The sequence below is a fragment of the Elephas maximus genome, chromosome 25 (assembly GCF_024166365.1).
Source record: "Elephas maximus indicus isolate mEleMax1 chromosome 25, mEleMax1 primary haplotype, whole genome shotgun sequence".
Taxonomy (NCBI): Eukaryota; Metazoa; Chordata; class Mammalia; order Proboscidea; family Elephantidae; genus Elephas; species Elephas maximus.
The window spans coordinates 42,548,456-42,570,316 of record NC_064843.1 but is presented as its reverse complement, the minus strand read 5'-3'; the positions used below and the strand labels follow the sequence as shown (position 1 = coordinate 42,570,316).

The 21,861-nt window shown below is 42.0% G+C and overlaps 1 protein-coding gene across 4 annotated transcripts in view; it reads left to right on the top strand.

The window, feature by feature from the left end:
• The window catches only part of RNF24 (ring finger protein 24), an 88,595-nt gene that overhangs the window by 66,322 nt on the left and 412 nt on the right, over nt 1–21,861 (top strand). For 3 of the 4 annotated variants that reach the window (XM_049869914.1, XM_049869915.1, XM_049869912.1), the window contains exons 3-6: nt 5,774–5,816; nt 7,866–7,907; nt 14,709–14,788; nt 15,754–19,882. In XM_049869914.1, coding sequence (XP_049725871.1) covers nt 5,774–5,816; nt 7,866–7,907; nt 14,709–14,788; nt 15,754–15,892 — 304 coding nt within the window. In that variant the 3' untranslated portion in view covers nt 15,893–19,882. Of the gene's footprint in view, nt 1–5,773; nt 5,817–7,865; nt 7,908–14,708; nt 14,789–15,753; nt 19,883–21,861 lie in introns of those variants that run through there. The other variant, XM_049869913.1, reaches the window with a different exon arrangement.

The window sequence follows — 21,861 nt, the reverse complement described above, 5'->3', positions numbered from 1 at the left end:
AATCAGCAGGGTGAAGCTAATTTAAGGGAGGACTTCGAGAAGAAATGAATTTAGAGCCACAGATGGAAGAAAAAGGTGAGCACAAATTGATCTGTGCTGTGATTGGGCAGTACAAATTCTGTTTTGGGAAAACATGCAGATCCAATTGAAAGATTCGAATGAGCAAAACAAAGTTACAAATCAAACCTCATTTTCATGAAGTTCATAGCTTTTCCTTTATATGAAAATGTACTGTACACTCCCCTCAGTAAAACAGGCAAACAAGCAAACAAAAACCACTAAGGATATAGATGATTTGAATTACATGATTACTGAATTTGACCAGGAAGAAAATTAAAAAGCTAAGCACATAAATCATAGAATAGAAGGTAAATGTAGAAAGAGAAATCATTGAAACCAAAATCTGGTTCTTTAGAAAGATTACTAGTATTGATGAATTCCCAGAAAGACTGATCAGGAAGGTAGAAGAGGAAACATAAATTACTAATATCAGAAATGCAAAAGAGAACATTGCTACAAATCCTACAAACATTTAAAAGATCACAGTAGGATATTATGAATAACTTTATGCCAATAAATTTGAAATTTTAGATGCATTAGGCAGATTCCTAGAAAAAATACAGTTTATCAGAATTGACACAAGAAGAAATATATATCTAATAAGAAATTGAATGTGTTATTAAAACACTCCCACAAAGAAACTGCAAGCCGCATAACCTTACCAGTGAATTCCTCCAAACATTTAAGGGAAAAAATAATACCACTCTTCTATGACTTTTCCAGAGAATAGAAGGGAAATAGTTCTCAACTCATATAGTAATAAGGCAAACGTAATTTTGATAATAAAACCTGACGAGGACGTTACAAGAAAGGCAATTATAAACTGAAACTATCTCCCAAGGTCACCTTTTGGCTAAATAAAAGGTGGCTCACAAAATAAAGAATATCACCCGTGAGTACTGCATTCCTTTAAAAAAATCATCTATATGAGACCAAATGGTCAACAGTTACTTCAAAACAAAGATGAGACGGTAAGGGGCAGGGAAGCCAGATTACTGGAAGTGGAACAACCAGAATGGAAATAATGAGAATGTTCTTGCGTTGTGAAGAATGTAACCAGTGTTACGATTTGTGTAGAAATTGTTGAATGTACTGAACAATTTGTGTAGAAATTGTTGAATGGAAACGAAATCTGCTGTGTAAACTGTCACCGAAAACAATAAAATATTATCTAAAAAAAAAAAAAAAAAGGAAATTATAGGCCAGCCTCTCTCGTAAACAACATATGAGTAAACCAAAGCCAAGAATATACAAAAAGGATAGTACTTCACAACCAAATGTGGTTTGTTCCAGGACTGAAGATAGCTTTAATATTCAAGAATCAATCGTATAATTTGCCACATTAGTAGTAAAACAGGAGAAAAAAAATGATAAAAAAAGCATTTGATAAAATTTAATACCTAGTCATGATTTTTAAAAAACCTATAAACCAAGAAGAGGACTTCATCTCATCAAGGGTAGCTACAAAGAACCTAGAGAAAACGTCATACTTAATAGTGACATATTGAGACTGGAAGAACTAGATGGTACCCAGCTACCACCAATGACTGCCCTGACAGGGAACACAACAGTGAATCCCAGATGGAGCAGATGAAAAGTGGGATGCAGACCTCAAATTCTAGTAAAAAGACCAGACTTAATGGTTTGACTAAGACTGGAGGGACCCCAGAGGTCATTGTCCCCGGACTCTGTGTTAGCCCCAGACTAAAACCATTTCTGAAGCCAACTCTTCAGACAAAGATTAGACTGGACTATGAGTCAGAACTGACTCAACGGCACTGGGTTTTTGGGTGGGTATAAGACATAAAATGATACTGGTAAGGAGTGTGCTTCTTAGCACAAGTAGACACGTGAGACTATGTGGGCAGCTCCTGTCTGGAGGCGAGATGAGAAGGCAGAGGGGGACAGGAGCTGGTTGAATGGACATGGGAAATACAGGGTGGAGGGAGTGTGCTGTCATATTGTAGGGGGAGCAAGCAGCTAGAGTCACATAACAATGTGTGTATAAAGTTTTGTATGAGAAACTGACTTGAATTGTAAACTTTCACTTAAAGCACAATAAAAAAGAATTAATTAAAAAAAAGTGACATATTGATAGCTTTCTTCCTGAGATTGGAAATGAGATAAAGGTATTCACATTATCACAACTTCTATTTAGCATTGTACTGGAGGTCATAAACCTGTTGCTCTCGAGTCGGTTCCGACTCATATCAACTATATAGGACAGAATAGAACTGCCCGTAGAGTTTCCAAGGAGTGCCTGGTGGATTTGAACTGCTGACCTTCTGGCTAGTAGCCATAGCATTTAACCACTACGCCACCAGGGTTCCCAACTGGAGGTCATAGCCAGTGCAAGAAAAAGAAAAACATAAATACATAAAAGAATAAAAGAAAGACTACAGATGTAAAATATATAAAGACTACAAAGTCAAATATTAAACTGTCATTTGCAGACATGATTGTGTGCATTTAGAAAATCTGAATGATTCTACAGTTAAACTATGTAGAATTAATAAGTGAACTTAGCAAAGTCACTAGATACAGGGTCAATATGCAAAAATTGGGCTCTTTTCTATATAGTAGCAACAAACAATTAGAAAATGAAAAATCTAAATATCTTTACAGTAGCATCAAAAGATACCAAATACCTAGGAATAAATCTAATGAAAGACAGAGAGAAATTAAAGAAAATCTAAATAGAGGAATATACTATGTCTTGCGTTAGAAAAGTCAGTCTTGCAAAAGTGTCAGTTCTCTCAGTTGATGTATAAATTTCATGCAATCTCAGTCAAAATCCCAACAGGTTGTGTGTCTGTGTGTCTGTGTGTGTGTGTGTGTGTAAATTAACACGCTCAAGAAATTTATATGGAAATACAGAGGACCAAAAATAGCCAAGACAGCCATTAAGAAGAACAAAGGTTGAGGACTTATACTACCAGATACAAAGCTACAGTACAGTAAAACAGGGCATAGATTATTCACCTAGTACCCAGCTCTCAGTTTCTAAGTGCGATTGTCCAATAAAAAGAACTAGCACTCCTTGGAAGAAGTGGTTGGTTTCGGGGCTGGGGCAGGGAAAATATAAGATGAGCCTGGAACATCTTGTGGTGCCAGTAAGTAAAGAAAAGCTTGGAAAAGGATAGGGCTGTGTTGAAAGGACTTAGAAGTTAACCTGAAGGAGTTCCTAAGGACCAAGCTAAGTCAATTTTGAGCAACGAAATAAGTAATGATCATATTGAATTATAACTCATAGACTAAAACAAGCATCTGTGTGTCTCTACTGGTGTAAATAAATAATTGAATAAGTAAATGGAGAAGGGACATGTCTTCCTTACATAAGAATTTCAATTAACAAATGTACAGGGAATTAGGAAAATAGAAAACCATCATTAGGTAAACACCAATAGTAATAATAATTGTTGCAAGCAATATGGGTGCTAAATTAAGTGGGCAAAAGCTTGAGAAAAAAGCAGGATATTTGTAATTTCTACATATCTCTCCCAAAATATTTCTTAATTACAAAAGAGGAAATAACTTTACAGTGGAGAAACCCAGTGAGCTGCACTACCTTAGCTACGTGATCACGGTCAATATGTCAAAGGCTTGGAGGACGGGAAAGACTGGAACCGTCACAGATGAGGGAAGATTTAGGAGACGTAACAACTCAATGCAAGGCGGGATCCTGGATTGGAAAGGGATATTAATGGAAAAACTGGCAACATTCAGACAGAGTCTGTAGTTTATTTAATAATAGTATATAAACATGGATTTCCTGATCGTGTATTGACCAGGGCTTTTTTTTTTTTTTTGAACTGCTTCATTCCAGTTCAAACCCTTGCTGAGAATTTGCATTTCCACCCCAGATACACTGAATCAGGATCTACATTTTAACAAGATCCCAGGTGATTCGTATGTATAATAAATTTTGAGAACCACTGCTCTACTAACAGTTCCAAGAACTAGCTCCTAACCAGCAGTGTGAGCCTCACCTGGGAACTTGTTAGAAATGCAACTTCTCGGCAGGGGTTCGAACCAGAGTGAACCACGTGGAAGGCCTGGTATTGACACAGGACCGGCAGATAGACCAAGGGAACAGAATAGAGACCCTAGAAACAGACCCACGTAATGAACCTTCACCTGATTTACAACACATGCTTCCGCATTGGCAGTGGGGAAAGGAGAGCCTTTTCAATAAACGATCGTGAGTCAAGTAAAAATCTGTATGGAGATAAGAGCCTTGACCTCTATTTCACATCATTCATAAAGACCAATTTCAAATGGATCATAGACCTAAATGTGAGTGGTGAAATAGCAGTTTTCACACGCACACAGAGTATCTTCATGATCTTGGGATAGGCAAAGGTTTTCTTGGTTTTTTTTCTTAATTGAATACAGAAAGAACTAACTTTATTGGAAAAGGTTGATACATCGAATTTCATTTAAATTAAAAACATCTGTTCATCAAAAGATACCTAAGAGAATGAAAAGGCAAACCACAAAGTAGAAGATAAATTGTAATATATTGACCCAACAAAGGGCTTGTATCTAAAATACATAAAGAACTATAAATAAACCAGAAAAAGATAGATGACTCCCTTTTTTTAATCGGCAAAAGACTTGAACAAGCACTTTATAAAAGAGAATATCCACACGGGCAATAAGCATATGAAAAGGTTTTAAACATCATTTGGGAAATGCAAATTACAACCACAATGAGATACCACTGCACACCCCCCAGATTGGTTAAAATGTTTAAATCTGACCTTACCAAGCAGTGGCAAAGATGTGAAATAACTACAGCTCTCAGGAACTACCCACAGGAGTAGAAATTGGTACAAACACTTTGAACCAGCATTTCTACTCCTAGGTATACATATTCTCAACAGAAATGAATCTGTAATATGTCCTCCAGGAGACATGTAGAAGAATTTGCATAGCAACTTTATTCATAGTAGCTCAAAACAGGAAATAGTCTAAATGTGCGTCAATAGTAGAATGGATAAATAAATTGTACCATATTTATACGATGGAATACTGTGTGTTAATGAAAAAGATGGAACTGCTGTAACCCCATGGACGAATCTCACAAGACATAGTTGACCTAAAGAAGCCAGACACAGAAGATGTGAAGTGCAAAAACAGGCATAGTTAATCGACGGTGATAGAACAGGATAATGGTTACCTCTCGGAAGTGGATATTGATTGAGAGGGGACATGTCAGAGGCTTCAGGAGTGCTGGAAACGTTGTATATCTTGATCTGGGTGATAGTTACACAAGACTATATATACTTTTTAAAAAACTTATTTGAGCATATACTTAGGGTTTTTTTTTTTTGTACTTTACTGGATGTATGTTATACTTAAATATTTTTAAATTAGGAAAATGTGACAAATACTGAAACAAGCAGACTATCAATATAAAAAGATTTGCACCTTCTTCACTGAGCTGTTTGTTGTACTGAGATTTTGTTTTAATGAGATTTCACTAGGAATAACATTTGTAACTTACATTTAGGTAGCATTTCATGGTTCACCAAGCACTTTCTCACAGCCTGTTAAGAGATTTGTCATCTGGGCATATTCCAGGATAAAGAGTCTGCATTTTTTAAACCATAGATAATATAAATTATTACCAAAAATTAGCAGGTTTTTGTTGTTTTCAAGTTGTTACATTGGAAATGTCAGTGTCACATTGCACGTTTCTGTCTTTTAGGCTAAGACATCAAGCACACAAAGAATTTTATGCCTATAAACAGGTAAGACATTTACATCACATTGGCTTTGATCATGTTTTTTTTCCCCCCAAAAAATGAAAACTCAGATTTCTGTTCATACTTTAAATTGGGACTGGATTTACTTGTGTTCAGTTTAGCATTCCATTTGCCAGTGTGCAGTACAAAGTAGATCAAATTCACTTAAGTATTCTTTGAAGCTATAGAAATTTCAGGTGATACTATTTAACAGAAAACTTGAGCCAATGTTCTCTAAAGGGAAATGCTGCAGCTTGTAATCCTTAAAGTTACTCTGAAATTCATAACTCATTGCCGTCAAGTCGATTCTGACTCCTAGTGACCCTATAGAATAGAGTAGAACTGCCCCATAGAGTTTCCAAGGAGCACCTGGTGGATTCGAACTGCCGAGCTTTTAGTTAGCAGCCATAGCACTAAACCACTTAGCTACCAGCATTTCCATGGAGTTATAGAAAAAAAAAAAAAAAAAAAGACTCCATTAAATGAATTTTTTTTTTTTTTTTTTTACCTCTTTCTCCATTATAAGAGATACCAGTTCCTCAGAAATGACTAGCTGTGTTCTGGTGATCTCATTTACTCCTCTTTATATTTTAAATTCAGTTTTAGGTCATGTCACACCCCTAGAAATCTACATACTTGGATCATCACTGTTAACACCTATTCCTTTATACTACCCCTTCACTGGTTTGTTCTTTAAGTTAATATGCTTAGCTTTTATTGAAGACCAAGTAAAATTAGTACTTCCTTCCTTTGTGTCGCCCATTAACATTTTGCCACTGACACCAAACAGTGTCAGTTCCTTCATTTTCTTTTGGCCCTAAACATAAAATTATTTTTGTTATCCTTAGCCTTCTTTTTTTCTTCAGCTTATTTGTGATTTTAGCCTTGCTAAAGTTCATGTCACCATTTTAGGATTGCATATCTTTCTGTCCATCTTTTTGTCCGTGTCTTTTTAAAATCTGAACTCATTAGCAAGTTTCCTAAATGTGCACACTGATGGCTTTGAGTAATCTCCACCCTCTTTCTTCCCCAGAGGTCTCACGTGGGATTCATGATCACAATGGCATGTTTTATTTTCCTAAATGAATCCTTTTTTGTTTCTTGTCTCAGTTCTGTCATCATCTTGACAACCTACAAGGTATTTATACGTAGGCTAACTAGAAAGTAAAATTGGCCCTGGTAGTCATTTAAAGGAAGAAGTTGACTGGGAGAACTAATCAAGTCACAAAACAGATGGTAAATTTGATCTTTAAAACATACTAAATTGGAAATTTAGTGCATCCCTAAGCAGCTGGATGGCAGCTCCTGGTTATGACTTCTGAAAACGTGATTTGCCCTCAAAACCATGTAATCAGGAATGTAAGACACCCAAACTTAGAGGTTTTCTCCACATTTCACTTTCCTATGTTTTCAGTTTCCGATGAAATACAACTCTAATAAACTAAATGTATTCTCAGGAGAAAAATTATCTGTTAGTACTCTGCCCTCCTAGCATTTGGTGAAATGTTTTAACTGATGCCTAGTCACCACGGAGTCAGCTTAGGGACAGCACCTGGATGAATTTTAAGCCCATTAACATAACTCTGGGTAGAGCGGAAGTTTACTGAGGACAGTGATGTATAATAACAAGCAAAACTTCCAAAATTAAGATTGAGTTTATTTTAATCTGTAATGAATTGCTAATCAGTCAGTCCCAACCAACAGCCGATGCTGTGTTTTACTGAATCAGGAGGCAGTTGACCCCGTTTATTTTCCCACCATATTAGCACTTAGTCTAGATGGGCTTGTGTTAACATCTTTTCCCAAAATTTAATCTGCTGTCAAAGAGATTTCAAAATTGCTTTTCAGGAGATTACATCATCGCTCAAGTTTAAAAAAAAAAAAAATGTTGTTAAGATGTTCTCTCTCTTAAATTGTACAAGAGATTCTCTCCAGTATTGAATATGAGAGAAAATGAACTACATACGCAAAAGAAAAATATTTGTGAGTATAATGAGAGATTTTTTTCAATCACAGATTTAAATGGCATAAGAACATACTTTTTTTTTCTTGCAGGTTATATTAAAAGAAAAAGTAAAAGAACTAAACTTACATGAGGTAAGTTAATAGAAGTAGAATGCTGTGGTATTGAAACGTTTTTATTTTAAGAAGCCCAAAAAATCAGGCTTAATTCAATATTTGCAGGTAAGGTCACATAAGAGTCAATTGTGTGAAGTCCTTAAGAGAGTAGCATAAGACCTAAGAGAGGCATAATTCATATTTTTAATAGGGCTGGTGCCAAGTGTAAGATTTCATAGCAGCAGAGAAGCACTTACTGTCCATGGTATATGAAGAGGAGATGGCTATAAATAAGTTTTTCTTCTCAAGATGAATTTACACGAATTTCAATCTTGAAAATGTTCCCAGTATTCCATTCTTACCAGTGGCACAGACAAGGTAGTGGTTACATCACAGGGGTATTAGGGGTGGTGGGCGAGGCAGAGGGGTGGAATAGGGGAAGAACACAGAGATAGAGATGATAATCCTTGGCATTGTCTAGCTGTTAGATCAAGCGGTTCCTTCACAAGTGTTCATTATGTTACTACGCTTTGTAACTTCAGTACAAAAGTGTGTGTCCTGCTATATACCTTAAGACACAGTCTGTAAGAATTTCTTTTCTTTCTATTCTTAGTTTTGCCTCTGACCACAAACGTTCAGGATTTTTAGTTCTAGTTTTATCAGCCTTACTCTTCCTCCCTTTCTGAATTTTTGAAATGGTGTTTAAAGGAAGGACTTGGAAATCAGTATGTTGTAATATCTGTGTTTTATAATAGCCTAAACTGAGGTGAAGCTACATTCCCAGCCCCTTAAAGAGAGTTAGTTTGTGAAATTATTTGAATACTGTCTTAGTTATCTAGTTCTGCTGTAACAGAAATACCACAAGTGGATGGGTTTAACAAAGAGAAGTTTATTTCCTCACAGTAAAGTTAAGACAAAAGTCCAAATTCAGGGCATCAGCTCCAGGGGAAGGCTTTCTGCCTTTGTAGGCCTTCTCATCAGTCTTTCCCTGGTCTAGGAGCTTCTCCATGCAGGAACCCTGGCACTGCTTTCTTGGTGGCATGAGGTCATTCTCACCCCCCACCCCCAGTTCTCTCTTTTATATCTCAACAGAGATTGCCTCAAAACACAATCCAACCTTGTAGATTGAGTCCTGCCTCACTAATTGCTGCCTATCCCCCCTCATTAACATTATAGAGGCAGGATTTACAACACATAGGAAAATCATACAATACCAGGAATCATGACCCAGCCAAATTGATACACACATTTTTTGAGGGACATAATTCAATCCATGACAAATACTAAAAAATATATTAATTTGTATTATTGTCAAACTTTGCTATTTTCTCTTGCTGCTCTTTTGCTCTTTTTGCATATTTTTCATCAAAGAGTTGATGTATTGTTGTTTAACAGCACTTTAGACCTACCCTTGGATTAAACTCTATATGTGAACAAACATTGGTTACATTTTGATTTTTAACTTTTGCCAAAAGTTCATTTTGGCATGTGGTCAAAATCAACATGCAGCAATAGAGAGTGATGTATTTTCTATTTGGTATCTTTTTGGTGACCATAAATGAAAAGATTAAATTCTGACATACATTAACAATGTGGAATAACCAGGTTCTTCAGGAACTTAGTGGTTGAACTCATTAGTTTAGAATCATTGTCCTGAATAAGTATTAATGTTGCATCATTATGTGTCAGAGTTAGTATCACAGCCGTACCCACCAATTCTACCTTTGTTGAGTCTGGCCGCACTCCTGACCCTCTACTGTTACTTGAGGATGTAGCTGGGAAGCCCAACCTTACTCTACAGCGCGTTTCTGGAGGTCATCATGGGTTTTCCTCAATTCATTTGATCCTTTTCTGGTTGCATTTCTTAGTGATAAAACTGTTTTCTCAAACTTGTTTTTTGTGTGCGCATTCCTGTAGCTTATCCACACAGTGATAAGTAGCTTATTCCTATGTAAGTACATGGAATTTTAATATGCATAATGTTATCGGTGAATAATTATCATAGTGAAAAATTGGAATGTTCATCAGTAGTGGAATGAGTAAATAAAACATGATAGACTGGAAGATCATCTACCAAAATATTAAAAAATTAATAAAAAAAAGTAAACGTGATATAGTGATTGACACAATTAAATACTACACTGAAGCCAGCTCTATCTGTAAAATGTCAGCCTGGATAGATCTCAAACAGAATCTTGAACAAAACAAGTTGTAAAATGATATAAAAACCAAAACCAAACCCGCTGCCGTCGAGTCGATTCTGACTCATAGCAACCCTATAGGACAGAGTATAACTGCCCCATAGAGTTTCCAAGGAGCACCTGGTGGATTCGAACCACAGACCTTTTGGTTAGCAGCTACGGCTACACCACCAGGTTTCCCTGAAATGATATAAGTATATTACATATGTAAACTAAAACACACCACATTGTTCATGGATATGTATGTATATGCAAAATGTCTTACTGGGTCTTAGAAGGACGTGTAATGATCACACTGAGGAGGAAAGAAATTGGGGAAAGTTAGTCAAAGGGGACATTAATTTTAAAGAAAAATACCCTCTTTTAAAACCCATAGACTTCTCTATCGTTTCCCCCATCGTATAATAGAATCATAGATATAGAGAAGCTTATCTCTAAGAGAAACAACAGCGCATCAGTGCAAGTGGGATAATGTATGGCATCTGATGGAGTCTTGGTGTCAAGAGAAAGAGAAAGATGCAGTGTAGACTGTGACATACTAAGCTGTGCAGGCCCTCTGTAAAGGAGTTGCTACCAGCTCTACCTATTTGTTGCCATGGGGGAATACAAGCCAGCTGTTGCCAGATCTTTTGGGTCTTTTCAAGAGAAGGCTGAGAGCCTCTGCATTAGTCTGTAATTTATTTGCCATTCACATGTAATCTCTCATTTGTTCACCACGGTATTCCCTGCCTTGCTTATGGTGAGTGGTTGTTTTCTCCATTAGATTTCTTTTGCACCTTGGTTAAAAATCAAATAGCATATTTTCATGAGTCTTCTTTGGATTTTCTGTTCTGTTCCATCCCTTTATCAATACCTTAGCCTTGATTATAGAACTCTATAGTACGTAAGTTTTAAAATCAGGCAGTATGATTCCTCCGACTTTATTCTTCCTTTCTAAAATGGTTTTGTCTAGTCTAATTCCTTTGTAATTTAGTCTCATGTAAATTTTAGGGTAGCTAACTATAGCTACAAAAAAAATCCTGCTGGATTTTTTTAATATTGTGTTAAATCTGTAAGCAGCTTAGGGAGAATTGACATCTTTACCATGTTGACTCTTCCAATCCATGAGCACATTATGTCTCCGTTTATTTATGTATTGAAAACTTCGTTAGATGCATACACATTTAGGTTTGTTATTTTTTGGTAGATTGACCTTTTTATCAATATGTAATATCCCTTATTATCCCTGGTAATTTCCTTTGCTCTGAATTGTCTGATATTAATATAGCCACTCCAGCTCTCTTTTGAATGTTTGCACAGTATATCTTTTTTCCATCATTCACTTTCAGCCTGCCTATATCATTATATTTGAAATGAGTTTCTTGTAGACAACATTTAGTTGAGTTGTGTTTTCTTACCCACTTTGCCAATCTCTGTCTTTTCATTGATGTGTTTAGACCATTTACATTTAATGCAGTTATTGATATGTTTGGGAATAAGTCTATCATTTTATTGTTTGTTTTCTGTTATTCCTTCTCTTTTTCATTCTCGTTTCTCTTTTCCTGCCCTCTTTTGTTTTTATGAACATATTTTAGTATTCCATTTTTATCTATTGTGATTTTTACTTTATCACTTTATATAAATTTTAGTTGTTATTCTAGAGATTATGAAATATGTACTTAGAATCAATATTCTGCTTCAGTGGGAATGTAGAACCTTACTACCGTATAGGTCCCTTTACCTTCCCTTCTTTATGCAGTAGCTGTCATGTATCTATTATACATTGAAGATTCAATCAATGTTATATATTTTGCTTTTAACCATCTGACATGTTTTAAAGAGAAGAGCCTATTTACCCAGATATTTACCATTTCTGCTGCTCTTCATTCCTAATGTTCTGAGTTTCCTTCTGATGTCATTTTTCTTCTGTCTAATGAACTTAGTTCAGCAATTCTTTTAGAGCAGGTCTGCTGGCAGTGAATTCTATTTGTTTGCCTTCATCTGAAAATGTTTTTATTTCACTTTCATTGCTGAAGGATATTTTTGCTGGATATAGAACTCCTGGGTGGACAGTTCTTTTCTTTCAGCACTTTAAAAATGTTGTACCACTTCCTTCTGGCCTCCGTGGTTTCTGATGAGAAATCCACAGTCATTCAAGTCATTGGTAATGCATCATTTTTCTCTGGCTAGTTTCAAGATTTTTTTCGTCATCTTTCGTTTTCAGCAGTTTGGTTATGATATGTCTGGGCACAGATTTCTTTGAATTTATTGTTTAGGAGTTTCTAGTTTCATGAATCTGTAGGCCTTTTGCCAAACTTGAGAAGTTTTCAGCCATGATTTCTTCAACTTTTTTTTTTTTTCCCTGCATCGCATTCTTTCTCTCTCCTTCTGGGGCTCCATTAATAATGAATGTAGACATTTTGTTTCTGTCCTGCTGGTCCTTGAGGCACTGTTCTTTTTTAATATTTTTTTTCCTCTGTTGGTGAGATTGGGTAATTTCTATTGTTCTGTCTTCCAGTTCCCTGATTGTTTTCTCTGTCTCTTCCATTCTGCTGTTGACACTCCTGTGTGGGGTACAGGGCAAGTAGTGTCCTCATTTTACAGATAGAAGAACAGCTCTGAGAGGCATCATGATGGCAGAGGTCCCACAGCTAGTGGATGTCCAAGCTAAGGCCAGCCGTCTGTCCTGCTTTCCTCCCTGCTTTCCTGCTGTCTTAGCAGCGAAGCAGAATCTGATAAGACACAGTTAGCCATTCTCCTCCTGTGAAGATCCTGTCTGCTGTGTACGCAAGCCCCTGAGAGCTCCCTGGAGAAGGGCATTGGAAGACAAACATTCATGGCACTGGCCATGGAACACCAAGACGTATGTGTCCTGCCTAGATCCTATCATATAACCTAAGAAGACTGGGTTACATATTACAGGTTAAGAAACTGGTTACAGGGAGGCCATATCAGCAATCTGGGCAAGAAATGGTGATGGGTTGCAGCAAAATCCCTGGGGATGGACAGCGGCGCAAACTTCAGGCATTGGTCAGGAAACAAAAGTGGTAGAGCTCATCAGTGCAACAGACCTGGGCCCACATCCAGGCTTAGCCATTTATCAATGGAATGGCCTTAGGCAACGCAGTTACTTCCCAGTGCTTCTGTTTCCTCATCTGTAAAATGTGTAAATGTGATTGAAGCCGTGGTGTCCATGTGCACTGGTAAATGCCCAAGAAGTAGTGGTTGGAACCCAGCATCTGGGCATGCAGGAGAAGGGCACCACCACTTCCTTTCATGTAGACCTCCTTCAAAGCAGTGGAAGCGAGGCATCTGTCAGCAATCCGGGCCCCATTTGCACATTTTCATAAGTTTCAATTCAGTGGCTCTTTAATAACTTTTCATATGACAAAGACAGACATGGACAGGACAGTGTCAAAGTTGGAGGCCTCAGGAACTATAAATAGCAGGTTACTCCAGGCTGTGCTATCTGTAGTTTCTATATCGCAAGAACTGGAGAAAGGAGAACACAGTCCGTGCCTCCTGGGCATGAGAAGAAGTCGCCTTCCAGTGAGCACGCCACATCCTCCTGAAGGTTTGGACAAAGGCCACCCCTACAACTGTGTTTGCTCTTCTGCATAGTACCCCAGGAAACTGGAAGACTAACATTTCTGATTTTGTAGATGAAGGTGGGGGTTGACTGGCTTACCTGGTATGACCCGACAAAACCCTTTGACACCCTGAGTCCAACCTCCTGGTCTGAGACTTCACCAAGTCTGGGTCCCAGAGTCAAGGGCTTTCCACTGAGCAGAAAGAGCGTGCCCTGGGGAAAGTGCAGTCCCTCTGCACACCACAGGAAAATTAGATTATGTTAAACATACTGTCTTAGTCATCTAGTGCTGCTATAACAGAAATACCACAAGTGGATAGCTTTAACAAAGAGAAGTTTATTCTCTCACAGTCCAGTAGGCTAGAAGTCCAAATTCAGAGTGCTGGCTCCGGGTGAAGGCTCTGTCTGTCGGCTCTGGAGGAAGGTCTTTGTCATCAGTCTTCCCATGGTCTGGGAGCATCAGCATAGGAAACTCAGGTCCAAAGGATGCACACATCTCCCAGCACTGCTTTCTCGGTGGTATGAGGTTCTCACTCTCTGCTAGCTTCCCTTTCCTTTTACCTTGAGAGGTAAAAGGTGGTGCAGGCCACACCCCCGGGAAACTCCCTTTACATTGGATCAGGGAGGTGACCTGTTAAGGGTGTTAGAATCCCACCGTAATCCTTTTTAACATAAAATTACAATTCCACCCTAATTCTCTCAAACATGAAATCACAATCACAAAATAGAGGGCAACCACACAATACGGGGACTCATGGCCCAGCCAACTTGATACATACATTTTTGGGGGAACACAATTCAGTCCATGACACCCACGTATGTGAGTGTCATGCTCTGTATGCTCTGGAGTACAGGAGGCTGCCTCTTGCTTTCTGTCTTCTCCTGTCTGCCCACCACCTTTAAGACGTGTGATAGAAAGAGTGTGAGACACTGCATCAGAGGACCACGTTCCTTTGAGTACTGTGCCTTTCACATAATGAGCTGTGGGACTTTTAAGTCTCTGCACTCTACTTTGTGGGCAGGGAGAGTACTTAGCAGACATGTTCCCTCACTTGTGGATTTGCCTTTCAGCTCTGTGCAGTGTGTCTAGAAGACTTCAAGCCTCGCGATGAGCTGGGGATTTGTCCATGTAAGCACGCCTTCCACAGAAAGTGAGTACTGGTGTGGAATTATTTAATGGGACCCAAGTTTGAGGTGCCTTGACCAACTTACTTGTGGGCTTTTGGTCAGTGCAGACAAGCTTGATGACTTTACAGTTGGTCTGTAATGCAGGAAGCTGGGAGCACCCTTCTCAGCTCCACGAGGTGGGCGTGTATATGTACTTGATGTTATGGGGGCTGAGGTTGGTGTAACATGGCCACCACAGCAGGGCTTTGGGCAGAGAGCCAGACCAGCCCGCGCCTCTTTGGAGCCCAAGCTATTAATAGCTACTTAGCTGAAACTTTCTAGTGAGCGCCTCCATCTCCTAAAAATGTGTTTCAGTCAAAACCATGGTTATATCAAGATAAATAAAGTCTGCATATAAATAGTTGTGGAAACCATGGTGGTGTAGTGGTCACGAGTTACAGCTACTAACCAAAAAGTTGGCAGTTCAAATCCACTTGGTGCTCCTTAGAAACTCTATGGGGCAGTTCTACTCTGTCCTATAGGGTCGCTATGAGTCAGAATTGACTCGACGGCAATGGGTATAAATGGTCACATGGGGTCATCTCCTCCCCCTTCCTGCAGACATGTTACTGTTCTGCCCCCACCCCCGCAATCTTAATGCGCTTTGTATTTCTATTCAGAAAATCTTGTTTCTCCTGCTTCCCACCCCCTCCTCAATGTGCTTCATTCTTCTTTAGGAAGTTGGGTATGGCTGAGGGTATAGCGTTCTCTGCCCACTGTGGCTTCTTAGTATGACCTTTTGGAAGATGGGTGGTTCCTCCAGAGGGTAAAATGCCTTCTGCACCTAGTGGTGGAGCTCCTCAGGACCAGACACCAGACCCCTAAACACAGCAGCCGCCTGGCTCTGGGTGACAGATGTGTTCAGTATACACACAACAGCCAAGAAGTGGGCAGTGTCTGCCATGAGCCTGGGCTGACGCCTTCCCTCCTGTGGTGTCTTATTCTGCAGGTGCCTTATTAAGTGGCTGGAGGTGCGGAAAGTGTGTCCACTGTGCAACATGCCAGTTCTGCAGCTGGCCCAGTTGCACAGTAAGCAGGACCGCGGACCCCCACAAGGGCCCCTCCCTGGGGCAGAGAACATTGTATAGCTCACCACAAGGATCAGACTGTTGCAGGATACGCCATTCGAGTGGAGCCAGGAGGAACACAGCGGTCTCTGGGTTGGCTGCTCTCTACCTGAGGCATCAGCTGCCACTTCCTTTGCCTCATGAAGAACTCTTGGGCCAGCCAAGCTAGGAACCCATACATCTGGGTCTTGTGACAACCAAAGCACTCTACCCTGCTGACATTACCCCATGCCAGAAGAGGAGTGGACGAGGCTGCAGGTTTGGTTCAAGAAGCTTCATGAGGGTCTCTTGCTACCTTCATTACACTCTGTCTCCCAGACTCTTATCTCCATGTCAAGGTGAATCTTTACCAAGCAGAAGGGAAGATAAACACAAGCGTTAGAGAAGGGAACTGAGGGCAGGTCTTTAAAGCCACGCACCCCAGGCTGTGGACAGGTGCCCTTCTGTGCAGACTGCGCACGCCTTCACAGCAGCAGACCGTCCCAGCAGTCCCTGAGCCAAGGAAACCAGCGGTACCTCATCAGAAGCACGACGGGGTGCCAGTGGTTGGCGAGGCAGTACCAGTGAGACCTCGCACGGATGTTCCTTCAGTAAGGCCTTCTTGGACCCCAAGGGCTTTAGTCACAGCAGAGCAGCCGTGCCCCTCTCCAGGCCCTTCTCCCTCAAGTTCACAACACCTGTCATCAAATCAGCTAAGCTAAAAACATTAGACACGCCTGAAAAGGCCTGTTTGGAAGCCATTTCCTCCTGTCATTCCCCTCTCATATTCACCAGTAAGGCCAAGCCACCGGTCAGGAGCCCCAGTAGGAGGTGGGCCTCTGAGCCCACACTGTCCTTGTGTGACCCAGGGGGGTGCCGAGTGCCGCCCACAGGCCCACATGCAGCATGGTGCCAGGGTAGCCACTGGTCTCAGCCCACTGCCGGGCAGGAGCTGCTGTGAGCCCCTCAGGCTGCTCCGAAGCGGAGCATCTTTCTGAGAATGGCCAGTCCTCCTGGCCCAGCTAAGAACCCCTTCCTCACCTTTCTTCCTTCCCTCTGTCCTCCACGACAGCACAGGCTTTGCTTTTTCTTTCCCTCTCTTGCCCTCTGTTTCTCCTTAAGGAAAAATGCCTGTCTCTGACTTTTTAACAATTGAAAGCATCCAAGTAAGATCCCTCCATGATTCTAAGGCCAGTGATCCACTTGAAATTGTACATAGTTTCCAGAAGCCCCTGCCCGGCTGCTCGCCCTTTGGTGGTACCTAGTCAGTCTGTACTTTTGATAACTAATTTCCTTACAGGAGAAAAATGCATGCTGCTCTTTGGCTCTTTCTGTCCAGCTTTTCTAGACGTGACTCGGAGTCCCTTAGGATTCGTGCATTCTGTATCCATTACCCATGTAAAGGGGCAGTGGGACAAATGGAAGTTCTTTTCCACCTTCCTGCTCTCCACCTCCCTCCATCATAGGAGTGACTGCCTCAGCTTCTCTCCACCTGCTCCATCAGGCGTGGGTGGGAAGTTTTTCCTTGGAAATAAGGCCTGCGTGATATGGAGGGAAGAGGAAGGGAGTTTTGTGCTCTGTTCATGGCATGGCTCCAGAGATTTTTTCTGGAATCCGACCTCTCCCATCTTAGAATGGGAGCGGGAACCTGACCTTGGCTCAGGTGGCTGGAGTCGGATGAGGAAAAAAATTCCCATTAGACTAGAAAGTGCTGGGCAGCATCCAGTTTGGAAAGTTACAACTGCAGTTGGTCAGAATTGGCTGTTTCCTCTGTATGACCTACTCGTGGTATGCCGACTGGACTGCTTCCTAAACAGGGCAAGGGAAGTGTGCAATCTTTTTATATGAAAGCCTTAGCCTGTTTGGCACCCATGCAAAGAACTGTTTGTACTCTCCCACTTTCACCTCTGTCTCTGTGTTCTCTGTCGGTAGCACAATGGACTGAATGCTGCAAAACACTCAGTTTACAGGGAAATGGCTTCAGTGACCAATGTCAGACATAGGCTTGCTTCCGGACTAGCCTCGTTAGTCCCAACACCCATCATTTTCCACGGAGTGGCCTGGGGACAAACGTCACCTCTTCATTATGGGCCTCCAATAATAGGAAAGAGATTTTTTTTCACCCTCGAGGAGGAATTCCTGAGCTCAATATTGCAAATGACTTCAGCCCACAGCTTTTGTAGGATGTAGATTTCACTTGCAGCTGTTTTCCATCCCTGTGAGTCAGTACCAAATAGCCCCACCAAGTCCCCATATTTGTAGGGAGGCAAATGAATTCACCTCACTGCGTCAGAGCCGAAGGCGAGTTGACGTGGTTGATGTGAAGCACTAGGCAGAGGGGCAGGGCCAGAATGACAACGGCTGCTGGAGAAAGCACCAGAATGCGGCACCTCCCCCCTCCCCGGGCTGCAAGTGGCCGCTGCTGCCGGTCCTCGCCCTGCGCCTGGCGTGGCCTTCTGCACGGCAGCATGTCCTGCGTCACTCTCAGTGGTTCCTGCAACTCTCAGCAACACAGCCCAGTGTCAGCTCCCCCAGGACTGGCCCGCGCTCCTGCATCGATGTGCATGCAAACAGCAGGGTTTTGTTTATGTCTTCCAGAGTTCTGATGAAAATCACAGAGCAGGTTTTTGTTTGAAGAACAGGATCTAATCTCCAACAGGATTTTTTTTCTAAGGAAGGAGTTAGGGATCCCTGTATATTCTTGGTTTAGGCTCCAGGCCCTCAGTGAGGCCGCCCCTTTCTGCATCTGTCCTGTTGAGTTGCTTGCAACCTTTCATTAATGTATAGAGACGTGGGGACTCTGATCTGCTCTCGAGCCACCGGCTGCACTTTATCTTAATGGGACTCGAGCAGCTCAGTGATTGGATGTTACTTCCATGCTGTGGGTTAGTGGGTTGCACCGACTCCCCGGGTGGCTGACCCATTATCTAGTTCTGTTGCTAGGGGGACGACTGAATTCAGCTGGCTTTAGAAATGAGCAACAAAACCAGCCTGACTTGATTCCTGGTTGGGTCAGCAGAAGGCACCAGTTGTTGTCATCTGTCACTTTTCTTTGCCATAGTGTGATTTGAATAGGCCTGTCCCTGGCAGATATGGGCCTTGTAGCCTGTGGTCACTTAGGCCAGAAGGACAAACAGAAATGACCTGATGGGGGCAAGTGGCCCCTGGAGAATGTCTGGGCTGAGGGATACCAGGGGCCTCCCATCGAAGCCAAATATCCTGTTCTTGACGAGTTTTGACAAATGAAGATGGTTTTCCCTGGGGCCAACCCATCAGATCCATCTGAGGAATCACTCCGGGCCCTGTTCATTCCACAGCCCCACTGCAAGCATCCCTTGGCCTGGCCCTGCCCTCCTGGGCTACACTCAGGAGAACTGTAGTAATTCTTCTTCTGAGAGGTTTTCTGTGAGTTACTTTTCTGAAGTGAGCACAGAGAGGTGTCCCACAAGCTCTGGACATAACAAGTACTTGGAGTGATCTGAATCAGCCCCTTGCGACTGGCTGGCCATGTGGCTTTCTGCAGGTTAGCCTCTCAATGCCTCCTTTTCCTTATTTACCACCTTATCCACCACCCAGGAATTGTAACAACAATGTCCTTCTGGCGAGCTCTTGTGAGGATTAGCCGCACCGTGTTGAGCCTGAGAACCTCTTGAGGTTGCGGCTTCCCCCGGGCCTGGGGCCACCTGGCTCCCTTCCTTGTCCTCTCCTGAGCTCCCCATGCTTGCTTCCATCTGCCTTTGCCCACAGTGCATCCTGACTTGATCGCTCAGTGCTGAGTATTGCTTTCTTCACTTTTTTGAATAGGTAATAAATACCTTCACATGGTTCACAAATCATAAAGTTAAAAATCTTCCTTGCATCCCTGACCCCCAGCAAGCCCAGGTGCTCCCTCTTGAGCACCCAGAGTTTGTGTACTCAAGATGATTTATCCATATATACAAGCAAATATACACACACGTGTGTGTACATGTGCATGTGTGTGTACTTTTTCTTTCTTACTCATGATGTGGAGCAAGTATATTCAAGGGAAAACTCATGTTCACATGGGAAGCGCCATTCCAGAAGTCAGAATATCCATAAAAAGTGAGCCCAGAATTGGGGGATGTGTTTGCAATCAGTCCTTTTGAATAAGGCATGTTTTTACTTGATTGCAACATCCTGGAATTCTAGTTCTCTATACACGTCAGAAACAGCAGTCCCTCCGTTCCCCTGTACCACACGTGCCCAGCTCATCCAGGTAGACAGCCGGATTGCTCAGACACATCCGTGACGTACCACTCCAGAGCAGGCTCCAGCCAAGACCAACCAGCACAAGCCCCTCTCCTAGATCTGAGCACCCTTTGCAGGTACCTTTTAGTCAAGGTGCGGGACCCTCCGCACCCTGGCCAGGTCCAGGTGCGGGCCAAGCGGTGATGCCTGGCTGTGTCATGGTCTCTTAGACGAACACCCATGTTTGAAGCAGGGGTTTGAGAACAGCAGCAGCTGAATGCTGAGGCACCCTTCTGTTCTGTGAGATGTCTCAGCTGCTAAGCAAGTGGACGGTGGGCCTCCTCAGAATTAACCACAGATATGCCTGGGTGTCTGCAAGCCCACAGGTTTGCCTCTCCCTCCCCACACTTTTTATGCACACACACTAAAAAAAAAGATGCTTCTTTTAAAAAAAATGCTTCCTGCAGAATTTCCCCTTTGCCCAACTTTTCTATTTGCCAACAGGAATTACCTCACCAGTAGTCCTTCCTTGTAGGGGCTCTGGTGGCACAGTGGCTAATGCACTCAGCTGTTAACCGAAAGGTCGGCAGCTAGAACCCACCAGCCGCTTTGCAGGTGGCGGCAATCTGCTTCCATAGAGGAACCCCTTGAAAGCCCTATGGGGTAGTTCTGCTGTCCTGTAGGGTCAGTGTGAGTCAGAATCAATTCAAGGCAGTGAGCTAGACTGAAAGTTAAATTTAAGCTGCTTCCTCTAGGCAGCCATGAGGTAAAGAGCCCTGGACTCAGGCCTTCTCTGGCTGCTGAGTGCCTCACCCAAGCCCATCCTCATCTGTGGGGTCCACCCACCTCCCTGGTGTACCTGACACCCAGAGCAAGTCTCAACCTTCCCCTGGATCAAAAGTGCAACTTGGGCCCCTGAGCAGAAACTTGAAGTCTTTGGTCAACCCCACCTTTCCGTCACTTGTGCGGTCTCTGGCCCTGAGCTAGTGTCTTGCTTTTGCTGTTGGAGATTCCTTTAGTAGGGGAGATGGATGCGTGTTAGGATGAGCAAATCCTAGTGGACTGTGCAGTTGACTAGAAAATGGTCATGGCTTTTAGAAAATAAGATTAATGAAGGATCCCATATGCCACGGAATGTCCTTCCACTTTTTGGAGGGGGACTACCCGGGGAAAATAGAGGGGCTTGTTCAGTAAATGTTATTCCGAATTCAGCTTGGAAGCCCTAATTGTTGCAAGATGCAAGTGCTTTATTCCACTTTGAGACCAAGTGTCAGCACTCTTGGCACACCAACAGTCCCCTCACTTCTGTGGGACACCCTCCCAGCTCCAAAGGACGTGCACCTAGCGCACACACACACAGCCCCCTCCCACCTCCCCCCCAGCGTCGGGAGGGGATTGTATTTTCACCACCCTCTTGGCTCCCTGCCTCAGCGCCAGCCCAGCCAGCCTTCATCTTAGGCCGCTGTATCCTGCTCCTCCTCCCTCTCAGGCCTGGGCAGAGCAGGGGAGCAGGTGTGGCTAGTGATATAGTCGCTCTTGCCAGCAGCCCAGTCTTCCAGGAGAATGTTCCCGATAACTGTCACCTGGTGGGTACTTTCTAGTCTTGTAGTTTAGCCCTTTGGGATTTATTCACTAGAAGTTATATAACTCCTTCAAAAAAGGTTTATGAAATGCTGGCCTCAGGTTTCATAGACGTGTTTGTACACTAAGAATTCTGCAGCAGAATATTTTTAAACATTCACAGTTTTTGTAAGCTATATTTTTGTATATTTAATTGCTATTTTAAAATTCTAATGCATTTT